The 14,199-nt window shown below is 59.9% G+C and overlaps 1 protein-coding gene across 1 annotated transcript; it reads right to left on the minus strand.

Moving 5' to 3' along the window:
• Positions 1-2,920: 2,920 nt before the first annotated feature.
• Positions 2,921-13,909, minus strand: ABRAXAS2 (abraxas 2, BRISC complex subunit). Its single transcript, XM_032952581.2, has 9 exons — positions 13,761-13,909; positions 11,197-11,287; positions 10,739-10,775; positions 10,249-10,315; positions 9,210-9,400; positions 8,845-8,964; positions 7,697-7,781; positions 6,963-7,071; positions 2,921-3,913 (listed from the first exon to the last, which is right to left on the minus strand). The coding sequence occupies exons 1-9, from the start codon at positions 13,854-13,856 to the stop codon at positions 3,087-3,089; spliced, it is 1,623 nt and encodes a 540-aa protein (XP_032808472.2). The 5' UTR covers positions 13,857-13,909; the 3' UTR covers positions 2,921-3,086.
• Between the last annotated feature and the right edge of the window lie 290 nt (positions 13,910-14,199).

Below are 14,199 nucleotides of genomic sequence, written 5' to 3' on the forward strand. Positions count from 1 at the left end.
ATGGCAGTGATGGGTTTGTGGTCTCGGGTTGTCCGTGGGGTGACGGCGGGAAGGTGGGGGCGGGGTAATTACATCCCGGAAGTGCGCCCTGTAATCCAACACGGATCGCCCTAATTGATGTTTGATGACTGCGACAGAGGACTTCATGAATCCTCGCGAGCACAGGGGCAGCAGAGAGACAGCACGGAGACAGCACAGAGACAGCACAGGGACAGCAGAGAGACAGCACGGAGACAGCACAGAGACAGCACGGAGACAGCACAGAGACGGCACGGAGACATCTCGGAGACAGCACAGGGACAGCAGAGAGACAGCACGGAGACAGCAGAGAGACAGCACAGATACAGCAGAGAGACAGCACGGAGACAGCACAGGGACAGCAGAGAGACAGCACGGAGACAGCACAGGGACAGCAGAGAGACAGCACGGAGACAGCACAGGGACAGCACAGAGACAGCACGGAGACAACACAGGGACATCTCGGAGACAGCACAGGGACAGCACAGAGACAGCACGGAGACAGCAGAGAGACAGCACGGAGACAGCAGAGAGACAGCACGGAGACAGCACAGGGACAGCACAGGGACAGCACGGAGACATCTCGGAGACAGCACAGGGACAGCAGAGAGACAGCACGGAGACAGCACAGGGACAGCACGGAGACAGCACAGGGGACAGGAGGCGGTTGTGCTGCACCCTCGGTGGGAGTGGAGTGGGGGAGGCAATGGAGGGATGGAGGAGACAACAATGATTGGGCAGGGCCTGGAGGGGGAGGGGAGGGGCCGGGATGATTGTGAAGGAGATTGGGGGGTGAAGGGGGAGTGGTGGATGGGGGGAGGGGCTCTAGATTATTGTGGAGGGGCTGGGACGTTTAGCCCCCCCGGATAATTTGGGGGGGGGGGGTAGTGAAGGGGCCGGGGGGAAGAGCGCCTGCTACGTGAAGGGAGGCTGGGGCGTGAGGGGAGGAGGCAGGGGGGGCTGAGGAGGGAGGAGGGGCTGGGATGATTTGGGGGGTCGGTATATGAAAGGGGGGGTGGTGGGGCCGCCAGGCGAGGGGAGGGGCCGCGATGTCGCGGTTAAATGAATTATTTAGGAGATGACAAACAGGCGTCGCTCGGGTGGTGATGAGAGCCCCATTACTGCCCGCGCGCCCGCGCCCCCCCCTGCCTCTAACCCCCCTCCCCCCACCGCCCCGCCCCTACCCCGCAGCCCCGCGAAGCGCCGGGTTCACGCCCCGCGGCCACGGCTCAAGCCGAGCCGCAGTCACGGACGCGAGCCGCTCTGTCCGATCACAAGGATCAGAGAGAGGTGGAGGTGGTGGTGGTGGTGGCGGGGAGTCACGGGCAGCCGAGGGCAGCGGTCACCAAGGCGACGCGGGCAAGGGCGGTGTCGTCGTGACTGTTCTAAGGGGAGGCTCGGGGTGGTCGCGAGTGCGCCCTGTGGGAAGGAGATCCCCTTCCGCGAGTGGGGGGGTTTGGGGGGCAAAGCGAGCTGGTGGTGAGGGGGGGGGCGTCACGCACGCGCCCCCGCTAACCGCCCCCCACGCCCCCCCGCCCCGCGCATCGCTCAGGAGGCGCGCGCACGCTCGCTCGTAAAGGCGCGCGCATCAATACTGCATGGGGCGCGTGACGCCTTAAGTGGCGCGCGCGGGGGAGAGCCGCTTCCCGCCAAAAACATAAAGAACGCGCGCGCGCGTGCACGTGCGGGGCCATAAACAGGAGTGATGAGCGGGGGGGGGGGTGCGGGGGGTAGGGGGAGGCGGCATGGCTGAAGGAGGTCAGCGATGGGATGGAATAAGGGCAGGGGTGAGGGAGATGAGGTGAGTGGGCAGGGGTGAGGGAGATGAGGTGAGTGGGCAGGGGTGAGGGAGATGAGGTGAGTGGGCAGGGGTGAGGGAGATGAGGTGAGTGGGCAGGGGTGAGGGAGATGAGGTGAGTGGGCAGGGGTGAGGGAGATGAGGTGAGTGAGCAGGGGTGAGGGAGATGAGGTGAGTGGGCAGGGGTGAGGGAGATGAGGTGAGTGGGCTGGGGTGAGGGAGATGAGGTGAGTGGGCAGGGGTGAGGGAGATGAGGTGAGTGGGCAGGGGTGAGGGAGATGAGGTGAGGGAGATGAGGTGAGTGGGCCCGGCTCCGGGGTGGAGGTGGCGAGGGTCGCCGCTCCGGACTCCCTGGGGAGGCCCAGGTGGAGCTGGAATGGAGCTGCGTGGAGCGAGGAGGAGAGTGGGCGGTGGAGGGGAGACGATGGAGATCGAGGGCGGAGGAAGGCATCGTGGGTAGTGAATGGAGGGGATCGAGGGTGGATGGATGAAGGAGCTAAGTCGGTGCTGTGGAGGGTGGATGTAGATTGGAGGGTGGATGAGATGTAGAAAGGAAACAAGATGTTGGGTGGATGGCGGATGTTCGGGTGGATGGAGCGGAAGATGATGATGGATGGTGAGCGGGGATGATGGATGAAGACGATTCAGGGCGAACTTAGTCGTGGATATAGGATGATGCAGGGAAGGAGCGGGGATGATGATGATCGTGTAAGTTGTACGGTGGATGTAGAAAGTGTAGGGTGGACGTAGGGGAGGAGCGGGGAAGATGGATGGAGGCGGGGGGGCGGGCAGATAATTAAATGTTAATGCTCGCGCCCGTCTCCCTCGCGCCGCAGATTGCACAGGCCGTGTCGGGCGGGCCGTGGGAGGTGTTTGATAGCTGCAAGGCTCATGCAGTATTAACGCCAGAAGCATCGCGGCTCGTTAAGCAGCGCCGCGCCACGATGGGGGGCGCGGGGGAGCGGAGGGGGTGAGCTCCCTCCCCCAACTCCCCCAACTCCCCCCACCTCGTCACCCTCTCCCCTCCGTTCTCGCCGCCTCGTTGATCCGTGGCGCCCCCTTGCGGCCCACCGCGCATCCCCCTTGCTGCACGACACGCGGCGATTAACTCGTGTGATTTTTATTATTTCCAAGTTCGTGGACGCGAGGTTTCCCTGCTGGGAGGAAAGGGGTCACACCGGGGTCCCCCAACCCCCCTTGACCCCCCCCTGCCCCCACCCCCGTCCCCCCTCTGCCTCCCGGCGCCCCCACCCCCCTCGTCCCTTCGGCATCACGCGTCCTTAGCGCCGTCTAGCGACCGCGGGTCGCCCTCCGTCTCGCTGCCCTCCGTCTCGCTGTCCCCGCTGCTGCCGCTGTCTCCGCTGCTCTCGCCGGTGCCCACGGGCGCCCGTCTCAACAGCAGCCCTGTCGCCGCCGCCGCCGTCCCCCCGGCCGCGTGAATCCGGAGCGACTCGGCCGCCTCGCTTCCTCCCAGAAGCCCCTGGGGGGGCCGGCCCGCCTCTTCGGCGCGCCGTTTGGAAGCGGCGGAGGCGGCGCCACCGCCGCCGTCGGGGTCGGGCGACCGTCGGTCCGCGGGAAACGGAGCTCCGGCCGCACCGGCGGCGGCAGCGACCACGCCCCGGGACCCCCCGGGGCCCCGCGTTGCCCTCCCAGGGGTCTCCTTGCACGGGGCAACGAGGGGGGGGGCGGCAGCCGCTGGGGGTAGCGGCGGGGGGCGAAGTGCAGCGGGAGCGCCGTCGGGAGAGGGGGCAGCGTCCACTTGAACTCTCTCCTCCTCCTCTCCGACTCTTTCCTCTTCCCGTCTTCTCTTTTCCTCCTGCACTCTGACCTCTTCACGCACTCTCTCCTCCTCCTCCTGGATTCTCTCCTCCTCACGTAATCTCTCCTCCTCACGTAATCTCTCCTCTTCACGCACTCTCTCCTCTTTCTCCCGGATCCTTCGCTCTTTCAGGACTCTCTCTTCCTCCCTGATTCTTGCCGCTTCCCGCACCATCTCCTCCCGAATTCTCTTCTCTTCCAGAATTCTCTCCTCTTCACGCACTCTCTCCTCTTCCCGGATTCTCTGTTCCTCCCGGATCCTCTCCTCCTCACGCCGCTCTAGGAGATGACAGGAGCAGAAGCAGCGTTTGGGAGTGAGTCGTGTCCCCCGCAGCCAGAGTGGCGAGTGTGGTTCTGGTGTGCGGGGTGGGTTGTGTATGGTGTGCATGACATGTGTGGCCTGGTGTGCGCAGTGTGGTGCGGAGTGTGTGCTGTGATGTGCCCCATGTGTTGTTGTTATGGTATGCATGGTGTGTGATGTGCTTTGCACGTGGTTTGTATGGTGTGTGTGTGTGTGGATAGTGTGTATGGTATTCCGCATGTGCTGTGAGTGTGGTCTGCATGGTGTGTTTGGGGAGTGTGTGTGGGGTTTGCCGTGTGTGTGGTGTGAGTGGTGTGTGTGTGCTGTGTCGTGTGTGCTGTGAGTGGTGTGCATGGTGTGTGTGGGTAGTGTGTGGGGTGTGCTGTGTGTGCTGTTAGTGGTGTGTGTGTGGTGTGAGTGGTGTGCATGGTGTGTGTGGGTAGTGTGTGTATGGTGTGAGTGGTGTGCATGGTGTGTGTAGGTAGTGTGTGTGTGGTGTGCATGGTGTGTGTGGGTAGTGTGTGTGGTGTGAGTGGTGTGCGTGGGTAGTGTGTGGGTGTGCTGTGAGTGGTGTGCATGGTGTGTGTGGGTAGTGTGTGTGTGTGGTGTGTCGTGTGTGCTGTGAGTGGTGTGCATGGTGTGTGTGGGTAGTGTGTGTGCTGTGAGTGGTGTGCATGGTGTGTGTGGGTAGTGTGTGGGGTGTGAGTAGTGTGAGTGGTGTGCATGGTGTGTGTGGGTAGTGTGTGTGTGGTGTGTCGTGTGTGCTGTGAGTGGTGTGCATGGTGTGTGTGGGTAGTGTGTGGGTAGTGTGTGTGCTGTGAGTGGTGTGCATGGTGTGTGTGGGTAGTGTCTGTGGTGCGAGTGGTGTGCATGGTGTGTGTGGGTAGTGTGTGGGGTGTGCCGTGTGTGCTGTTAGTGGTGTGCATCGTGTGTGTGGGTAGTGTGTGTGGGGTGTGTCGTGTGTGCTGTGAGTGGTGTGCATGGTGTAGTGTGTGGTGTGCATGGTGTGCATGGTGTGTGTGGGTAGTGTGTGTGTGTTGTGAGTGGTGTGCATGGTGTGTGTGGGTAGTGTGTGTGGTGTGAGTGGTGTGCATGGTGTGTGTGGGTAGTGTGTGGGTAGTATGTGTATGGTGTGAGTGGTGTGCATGGTGTGTGTAGGTAGTGTGTGTGGGTGGTGTGTGTGCTGTGAGTGGTGTGTGTGGGTAGTGTGTGTAGGTAGTGTGTGTGTGCTGTGAGTGGTGTGCATGGTGTGTGTGGGTAGTGTGTGTGGGTAGTGTGTGTGTGCTGTGAGTGGTGTGCATGGTGTGTGTTTGTAGTGTGTGGGTAGTGTGTGTGGTGTGAGTGGTGTCCATGGTGTGTGTGGGTGGTGTGTGTGTGTGCTGTGAGTGGTGTGCATGGTGTGTGTGGGTAGTGTGTGGCTAGTGTGTGTGTGCTGAGTGGTGTGCATGGTGTGTGTGGGGTGTGTGTGTGTAGTGTGTGTGTGGTGTGAGTGGTGTGCATGGTGTGTGTGTGAGTGGTGTGCATGGTGTGTGTGGGTGGTGTGCATGGTGTGTGTGGGTGGTGCGAGTGGTGTGCATGGTGTGTGTGGGTAGTGTGTGTGGGGTGTGCCGTGTGTGCTGTGAGTGGTGTGCATGGTGTGTGTGGGTAGTGTGTGTGGTGTGAGTGGTGTGCATGGTGTGTGTGGGTAGTGTGTGTGTGCTGTGAGAGCTGTGAGTGATGTGCATGGTGTGCATGGTGTGTGTGGGTAGTGTGTGGGTAGTGTGTGTGTGGTGTGTGTGTGTGCTGTGAGTGGTGTGCATGGTGTGTGTGGGTAGTGTGTGGGTAGTGTGTGGGTAGTGTGTGTGCTGTGAGTGGTGTGCATGGTGTGTGTGGGTAGTGTGTGTGGTGTGAGTAGTGTGAGTGGTGTGCATGGTGTGTGTGGGTAGTGTGTGTGTGGTGTGAGTGGTGTGCATGGTGTGTGTGGTGTGCTGTGTGTGCTGTGAGTGGTGTGCATGGTGTGTGTGGGTAGTGTGTGTGTGGGAAGTGTGAGTGGTGTGCATGGTGTGTGTGGGTAGTGTGTGTGTGCTGTGAGTGGTGTGTGTGGGTAGTGTGTGTGTGTGGTGTGAGTGGTGTGCATGGTGTGTGTGGGGTGTGTGTGTGTAGTGTGTGTGTGGTGTGTGTGTGGTGTGAGTGGTGTGCATGGTGTGTGTGTGAGTGGTGTGCATGGTGTGTGTGGGTAGTGTGTGTGTGTGGGTAGTGTGTGTATGGTTTAAGTGGTGTGGGTAGTGTGTGTGGTGTGAGTGGTGTGCATGGTGTGTGTGGGTAGTGTGTGTGGGTAGTATGTGTGGTGTGAGTGGTGTGCATGGTGTGTGGGTGGTGTGCATGGTGTGTGTGGGTGGTGTGCATGGTGTGTGTGGGTGGTGCGAGTGGTGTGCATGGTGTGTGTGGGTAGTGTGTGTGGGGTGTGCCGTGTGTGCTGTGAGTGGTGTGCATGGTGTGTGTGGGTAGTGTGTGTGGTGTGAGTGGTGTGCATGGTGTGTGTGGGTAGTGTGTGTGTGCTGTGAGAGCTGTGAGTGATGTGCATGGTGTGCATGGTGTGTGTGGGTAGTGTGTGGGTAGTGTGTGTGTGGTGTGTGTGTGTGCTGTGAGTGGTGTGCATGGTGTGTGTGGGTAGTGTGTGGGTAGTGTGTGTGCTGTGAGTGGTGTGCATGGTGTGTGTGGGTAGTGTGTGTGGTGTGAGTAGTGTGAGTGGTGTGCATGGTGTGTGTGGGTAGTGTGTGTGTGGTGTGAGTGGTGTGCATGGTGTGTGTGGTGTGCTGTGTGTGCTGTGAGTGGTGTGCATGGTGTGTGTGGGTAGTGTGTGTGTGGGAAGTGTGTGTGGTGTGAGTGGTGTGCATGGTGTGTGTGGGTAGTGTGTGTGTGCTGTGAGTGGTGTGTGTGGGTAGTGTGTGTGTGTGGTGTGAGTGGTGTGCATGGTGTGTGTGTGTGGTGTATGTGCTGTGAGTGGTGTGTGTGGTGTGAGTGGTGTTTGTGGTGTGTTGCACTCACTGCGGTCTCTCGCCTCCTCCTTGTTCCGTACGAGTCTCTGCAGGAGCTCCACCTCAGAGAGCGCAGATTCCAGCGCTCGCTCGCTCGCCGCTACCTCACCGCACACCAGCTGCCAAGACACACGCACCAACACACACCCACAGAACCACACACACACACACACATCCACGACACTCACTCACAACCAGAACACCACACAATCTCAAAAACATCACAACAACAACTACAAACCCCATTCGCCACGAAGCGGCGGTGACGTCACCACGGGGGTACGTGAAGCGCCGGACACTCGCTGCGTGCGAGTGCGTGAGCTCTTGGGCGTGCGCGCAAGTGTAATATGCGGGCGGGCGTGCGAATGCACGCGTCGGCGCGCAAGTGTAATCTGTGCGCGTGGGCTCGCGAGTGCTAACGTGTCGGGAGTGGGAGGATGAGCCCCCTGGGTGTGTACGAGTGACAGAGCGCGGGCCCAAGCTTGAAAGCGCACGCGAGTGAGCTTGTGCACGTGCGTGCTTGGAGTGGTTGCGCGAGCGTGTCAGCGTGCATTTGCTCGTGAGTTTGAGCGTGAGTGTGCGAGTATTAGCCAGTGAGTGTGAGCGTGTCGTCAGCATGCGAGTATGAGCTTGTGAGAGTGACCGAGTGCAAATGTGAGCGCGACTGGGCTTGTCGTTTTGTTAGAAGAGTGTACGTGTGTGTGTGTGTGTTTGAGCGCGTGAGCGTGTCGGGTGCGCCGGCACCTGTAGGCGTTCCTGCGTTGCGCTGTACATCTGGAAAATGCGCCGGACGTCTCGCACGACCCCCTCTCCGTCCAGGAACTCCCCACTGTGGCACGGGTGACCGGGGCAGGGTGGGCAAGGGTGGACGAGCATGTGCGTGTGCGCGAGTCAGTTCTGCTGCTGCTCGTGAGCGCAGGGTGCTTGCCGTGCGTGTGGGGTGCGTTTGTTTTGACAACACACGATTGCTGAGCACAGGGCTCAAAGGCCCAAAACGCGAACAGGCCAGCAACAATCAGCAATATCAAAGTTGTAATGGTTAACACTTTCTTGAAATGAACATAGTTATTACAGAACTTTGGAGGGAAATTCCGAAGTTGACAGTGTGGTGGTTGTGTGGTGCATGTGGTGCATGTGGTATGAGTGGTGCGTGTAATGTGTGTACCGTGTGGTTGTGTGGTGTGTATGTATATGGACTCTGCATCTGTACTCAGTGGAAATCTGTGTGAACTAACATGAAGAGTTTGGGGTGCGTGGAGTGAACTGGGCGTGTGGGCCGTGTGGTGTGTGGGCCGTGTGGCGTGTGGGCCGTGTGGTGTGTGGGCCGTGTGGAGTGTGGGCCGTGTGGTGTGTGGGCCGTGTGGTGTGTGGGCCGTGTGGCGTGTGGGCCGTGTGGTGTGTGGGCCGTGTGGTGTGTGGGCCGTGTGGCGTGTGGGCCGTGTGGTGTGTGGGTCGTGTGGTGTGTGGGCCGTGTGGTGTGTGGGTCGTGTGGTGTGTGGGCCGTGTGGTGTGTGGGCCGTGTGGCGTGTGGGTCGTGTGGTGTGTGGGCCGTGTGGTGTGTGGGCCGTGTGGTGTGTGGGCCGTGTGGTGTGTGGGCCGTGTGGTGTGTGGGCCGTGTGGTGTGTGGGCCGTGTGGTGTGTGGGCCGTGTGGCGTGTGGGCCGTGTGGTGTGTGGGCCGTGTGGTGTGTGGGCCGTGTGGCGTGTGGGCCGTGTGGTGTGTGGGTCGTGTGGTGTGTGGGCCGTGTGGCGTGTGGGTCGTGTGGTGTGTGGGCCGTGTGGTGTGTGGGCCGTGTGGTGTGTGGGCCGTGTGGTGTGTGGGCCGTGTGGAGTGTGGGCCGTGTGGAGTGTGGGCCGTGTGGAGTGTGGGCCGTGCGGCGTGCGGCGTGCTGACCTGTGCTCGGCAGCGAGCTCTGTGAAGTGCCGTGAGGTGTTGGGCACGGCGGACAGGAGGTAATCCTGCTGAGCCAAGTTCCCCAGGTTCCTGATCGTCAGAGGCACGCGCGGCTGAGACCTGCGCACACGTGCCATAGGGGTTCGCATGGCGGTCGTAATGCTGTGGGGGGTTATGAGAGTGCTGTGGATGACGCGATGGGAGTCATGAGAGCTGTGAGCGATGCTATGGGGGTTATGAGACAGCTGTGGATGATGCTATGGCGGCTATGAGCCGGATGTGGGTGATCCTATGGGGACTGTGAGACAGCTGTGGGTGATACTATGGAGGTCACGGGAGAGCTGTGGGCGATGGTGTGGATCGACCTGCGGCTAGGCTGGAACATGACGTATTCCAGAGCGTGGGTCGAGTGGTTGGCGGTCGACAGGAACCCAAACAACAGGAACACCAGGTCCGGTTTCCCCAAAACCTGGCACAGGTTCCGGTGGACCTGGGTCTCACGGAACGTCAGCTGCTGTGATGTGTTCCGTCGGAACCGGTACCAGCCGAGGAGAGACTGCGAGACGCACACACAAAGACAGAGATCGCCCGTACACCCTTTAGCAGACTGTTGGGGCAAGTGCTGTTAGCGAGCGCCCATGGAGGCCGGAAGATGTCACGAGAGGGTGGGTGCCCAGCACCACACCTGGCTGCCTTTGCCTCCTAAATTCTGCACCAGGTAATCATTTATGGCTGTTTCGATTTAGGGGAGGTTAAGGACTGGTTTAGATAATCAACACCCATGTGGGCCGTGAGCAGAAATTGAACTTGGGTTGCCAGATTCGTAGCCCATTGTGCCAACCACTACACTGTTACTTCCCACTACTGAGACAAAGACAAAGATCCCCCCTATAGCCTTAACAGGCTGTTGGGGCAAGTGCTGTTAGCGAGCACCTATGAAGGCCGGCATGGCACACGAGGCAGTGGGTGGCCAACACCACGCCCGGCCGCCTTTGTATCCCTAGTGGCGATGCTCACACATTGCACCAGGTACTCATTTGAGGCTGAGTCGACCTAGGGGAAGCCCAGGACCGGTTTAGATAATCGTCACTGGTGTTGACCGTGAACAGGATTCGAACCTGGGTCGCCAGGTTCGTAGCGCAGCGCGCTAACAGCTACATTACCGCTCCCCACAAACACACACGCACGTGGTGAGCATGCAGCCGGTCAAGTACACACAACCGGTCACACACAGAAACACGCGCACACACGCGCGGCCAGTTGTACCTGCACACTCACCCAGCACGGGCGGGCACAGGTACACTTGGCGTGTACACGTGTGCGCGTTCAGAAACGTGCGTGTACACATGTGCACGTTCAGACACGTTTGTGCAGACATGTGCGCGTTGCACGCGCGTCACCAACCTTGCTGTGCTCTCTCAGGAGGTCCTCCACCGTGGCCTTGTCCACTTTTCCAACGCCGTCGTAAAAACTGCACCGCCCCACGCAGCGCCGTGCCCCGGGACGACACGGGAGATGCCGCATCAGCCGACCAGCAGTGGCGCCACGCTCCCCACACGACACCCGCGACACGCCGCTCGCAAACCCCGTGCAGCACGACGGACACAGACGCTCACAACGCAACAGCCGTGACGCTCGCAAACACGACCCTTGCAACGCAACGCTCCAGGATGCAACGCGGCAACCAGAACAATCCCAACGCAGCGCGGACACCGCCGGCAGACAACGCATGCACCATGAGACACTCGCAACCCGATGACCACAACACGCACGGCAGGCACCGGAATTGTGAGCAGTTAATAAACAACACCGGAGTAGAGGCCTCATGCACGGTTAGGGTTGGGACCAGGATTGGGGCGAGGGTTAAGATCAGTGTTAGGAATCAGGGACTCACCTGGAGGGTCGTAAGCAGGGCAGGTGGCCATGGATCTCTGCAGCACACATGCGCACACGCGCGCACACACACACACATACAGATGCATGCCCGTACGGACGGCCATTCACGCACGTGCGCTCGCACGCAAGGGGAAACTGACACCCACGTATGCACACGCGTGCACACACAAACAGGTACGCACGCTTGCATATATAGACATGGGGAAGCAGGCACACAAGTTCACACGCCCACACACACGGGTACACGCAAACAGACACCCACCCACAATCGCGCACACACACATAACCACAGTGCACACAGACGCGTACACACAGACGTGTACACACACACACGGAGTAGTGAGCAGGACGGGACAAAAGGACCCAGGTCACATGCGAGAGTCAGGGGGCCGTAGGGGCGACCGAGCTACTGGGGGGTTGGTTGCACACGGTGCGACGGGAGGGTTTGGGACCCACCGATGTGCGTGTGCTGCTCCGTGTTGTTCAGGTGAGTGTCGCTGATGATCACCACTCGCTCCTCTCGCTCCCCTCCGAGCAGAAAGCCCTCCTACAAAGACAAAGATCCCCGTATAGCCTTTAATATACTGTCGGGGCAAGTGTTGTGAGCACATATGAAGGATGGCACTGGCACACGAGGAAGTGGGTGGCCAACACCACGCCCGGACGTCTTTGTCTCCCCAGTGATGATGTTTACCCAACTGATTAACGGCTGAGTCTACCCAGGACCGGTTGAAATATTCATTGGTTATTGGTTGCTTGGGGGAAATCGAACCGGGGTCGCTGGGTTCTTAGCGCAGTGTGCTAACCACCACACTGCCGTTCCCCTCACCACACACGCAGGGGTGTTCACACAAATGTGTTCACACAAATGTGAACAACCCGGGAAGCAGAAAGATCCCTCAAACTAAAAATAAAACGCACAGCTCTCACAAGTCACACGCACACCTCTGTCGCACGCACCCACGCAAAGTCATACACACGTTTCACGGAAGTGTCAACCCATACGGTCTGCCCGTCTTCTTGTACAGGGAAATTGAGTTTTCAAGTCCAAACGGCATACAGCCGTTTCATAGCGGACTTTGTAGGATGAACGTTTGAGATTTATAAGGGCATGGGGTGACCAATAAGGTCTGAATTGGTCTGTAATACCGCACCAGGTACTCGTTTGAGACTGAGTCGACCTAGGGGAGTCCCCGAACCGGTTCAGATAATAGTCACGGTTGTTGGTGGCCGTGGCCAGGAATCGAACTCGGGTCGCCGGATTATTAGCGCAGCGTTGCAGGCCAACCACAACACGACCGCTCCCCACCACCATCGCTCCCACCACCACCATCGCTCCCCACCACCACCATCGCTCCCCACCACCACCATGGCTCCCCACCATCGCTCCGCAACACCATCGCTCCCCACCACCACCATGGCTCCCCACCACCACCATGGCTCCCCACCATCACCATCACCTGCGACCATCACCATCGCTCCCCACCATCACCATCGCTCCCCACCATCACCATCGCTCCCCACCACCACCATCACCACCACCATCACCACCACCATCACCACCACCACCACCATCACAACCATCATCACCACCACCACCATCACCACCACCATCACCACCACCACCATCACCACCACCATCACCACCACCATCACCACCATCACCACCACCACCATCACCACCACCATCACCACCATCACCACCACCACCATCACCACCACCATCACCACCATCACCACCACCATCATCACCACCACCATCATCACCACCACCATCACCACCACCATCACTCCCCACCATCACCATCATCATCACCACCACCATCATCACCACCACCATCACTATCGCTCCCCACCATCATCACCACCATCACCACCACCACTACCATCATCACCACCACCATCACTATCGCTCCCCACCATCATCACCACCACCATCACTATCGCTCCCCACCATCACCACCACCATCACTATCGCTCACCACCACCATCACCACCACCATCACCACCATCACCACCACTATCGCTCCCCACCATCACCATCACCACCATCACCATCACCACCATCACTATCGCTCCCCACCATCACCATCACCACCATCACTATCGCTCCCCATCACCACCATCACCTGCCACCACCACCATCACCATCGGCGTCTATTTCCGCGTCGTCACACCAGGAACTGGAGCCACCCCCCGGCGCTTCTCCGCTGGGCCGGGACCCCAGAACCCCCAGAACCCCCTCCTCCTCCTCACCCCCTTCTCTCACCGTCACCTGGCCCCCTACTGCCCCCCCTCCACCCCGTAAATCCCCTTGACACTCCGAACCAAAATTTCCCCAATACCAATTGACACTCTTCTCCGATCCCCTCGATTCCACTGCTTGGACAATCTCGCGGTTTCGCTATCCCCTACACCTGGTCCCCGATCCCTGTGGCCGCTCCCCCACCCGCCTCACCTGATCCAGGTGTAACGGATCCCCTCGTCCCCGTTATCCCCTCGATCCCCACATCGCTCCCCTGATCCTCTCGAGTCCCGTGTCTGAGCCCCTTCATTCTCCACCCCTGGGTCCCCTGCGGACCCTTTGATTCCTCTCCCTGGTACGTTCCCGATTCTGTGACCCCCGTACAGGGTCTCATCTCCTGCTAGGTCCCTCTGATTCCCGGCGCGCCTGGTCCCCTTGCTCCTCGACACCAAGTCCCCTCGATCCCCTGGTCCCCCTCTGATCCCCGTTCCTGGTCCCCCTCTGGTCCCCGTTCCTGGTCCCCCTCTGATCCCCGTACCTGGTCCCCCTCTGATCCCCGTACAGTGGTCCCCCTCTGATCCCCGTACCTGGCCCCCCTCTGATCCCCCTCTGGTCCCCCTCTGATCCCCGTACCTGGTCCCCCTCTGGTCCCCGTACCTGGTCCCCCTCTGATCCCCGTGCCTGGTCCCCCTCTGGTCCCCCTCTGATCCCCGTACCTGGTCCCCCTCTGATCCCCGTACCTGGTCCCCCTCTGGTCCCCCTCTGATCCCCGTACCTGGTCCCCCGATCCCCCGAGCTGCTCCAGCACCAGGGTCGCGACCGCGGGGCCCGAAGCCCAGGCGGCGGCCATGACGGCGGGCGCAGTGCGCATGCGCGGGACGAGCACTGCGATTCTTGCGTTTCAGAGACACACAGAGACACACAGAGTGTCATAGAGACACACACAGAGACACACAGAGTGTCATAGAGACACACACAGAGACACACAGAGTGTCATAGAGACACACACAGAGACACACAGAGTGTCATAGAGACACACACAGAGACACACAGAGTGTCATAGAGACACACACAGACAGAGTGTCATAAAGACACACACACAGACACACAGAGTGTCATAGAGACACACACAGAGACACACAGAGTGTCATAGAGACACACACAGACAGAGTGTCATAGAGACACACACACAGAGACACACAGAGTGTCATAGA

The sequence above is a fragment of the Petromyzon marinus genome, chromosome 11 (assembly GCF_048934315.1).
Source record: "Petromyzon marinus isolate PM22_M1 ecotype Great Lakes invasive population chromosome 11, UKy_Petmar_22M1.pri1.0, whole genome shotgun sequence".
NCBI classification, from domain to species: domain Eukaryota; kingdom Metazoa; phylum Chordata; class Hyperoartia; order Petromyzontiformes; family Petromyzontidae; genus Petromyzon; species Petromyzon marinus.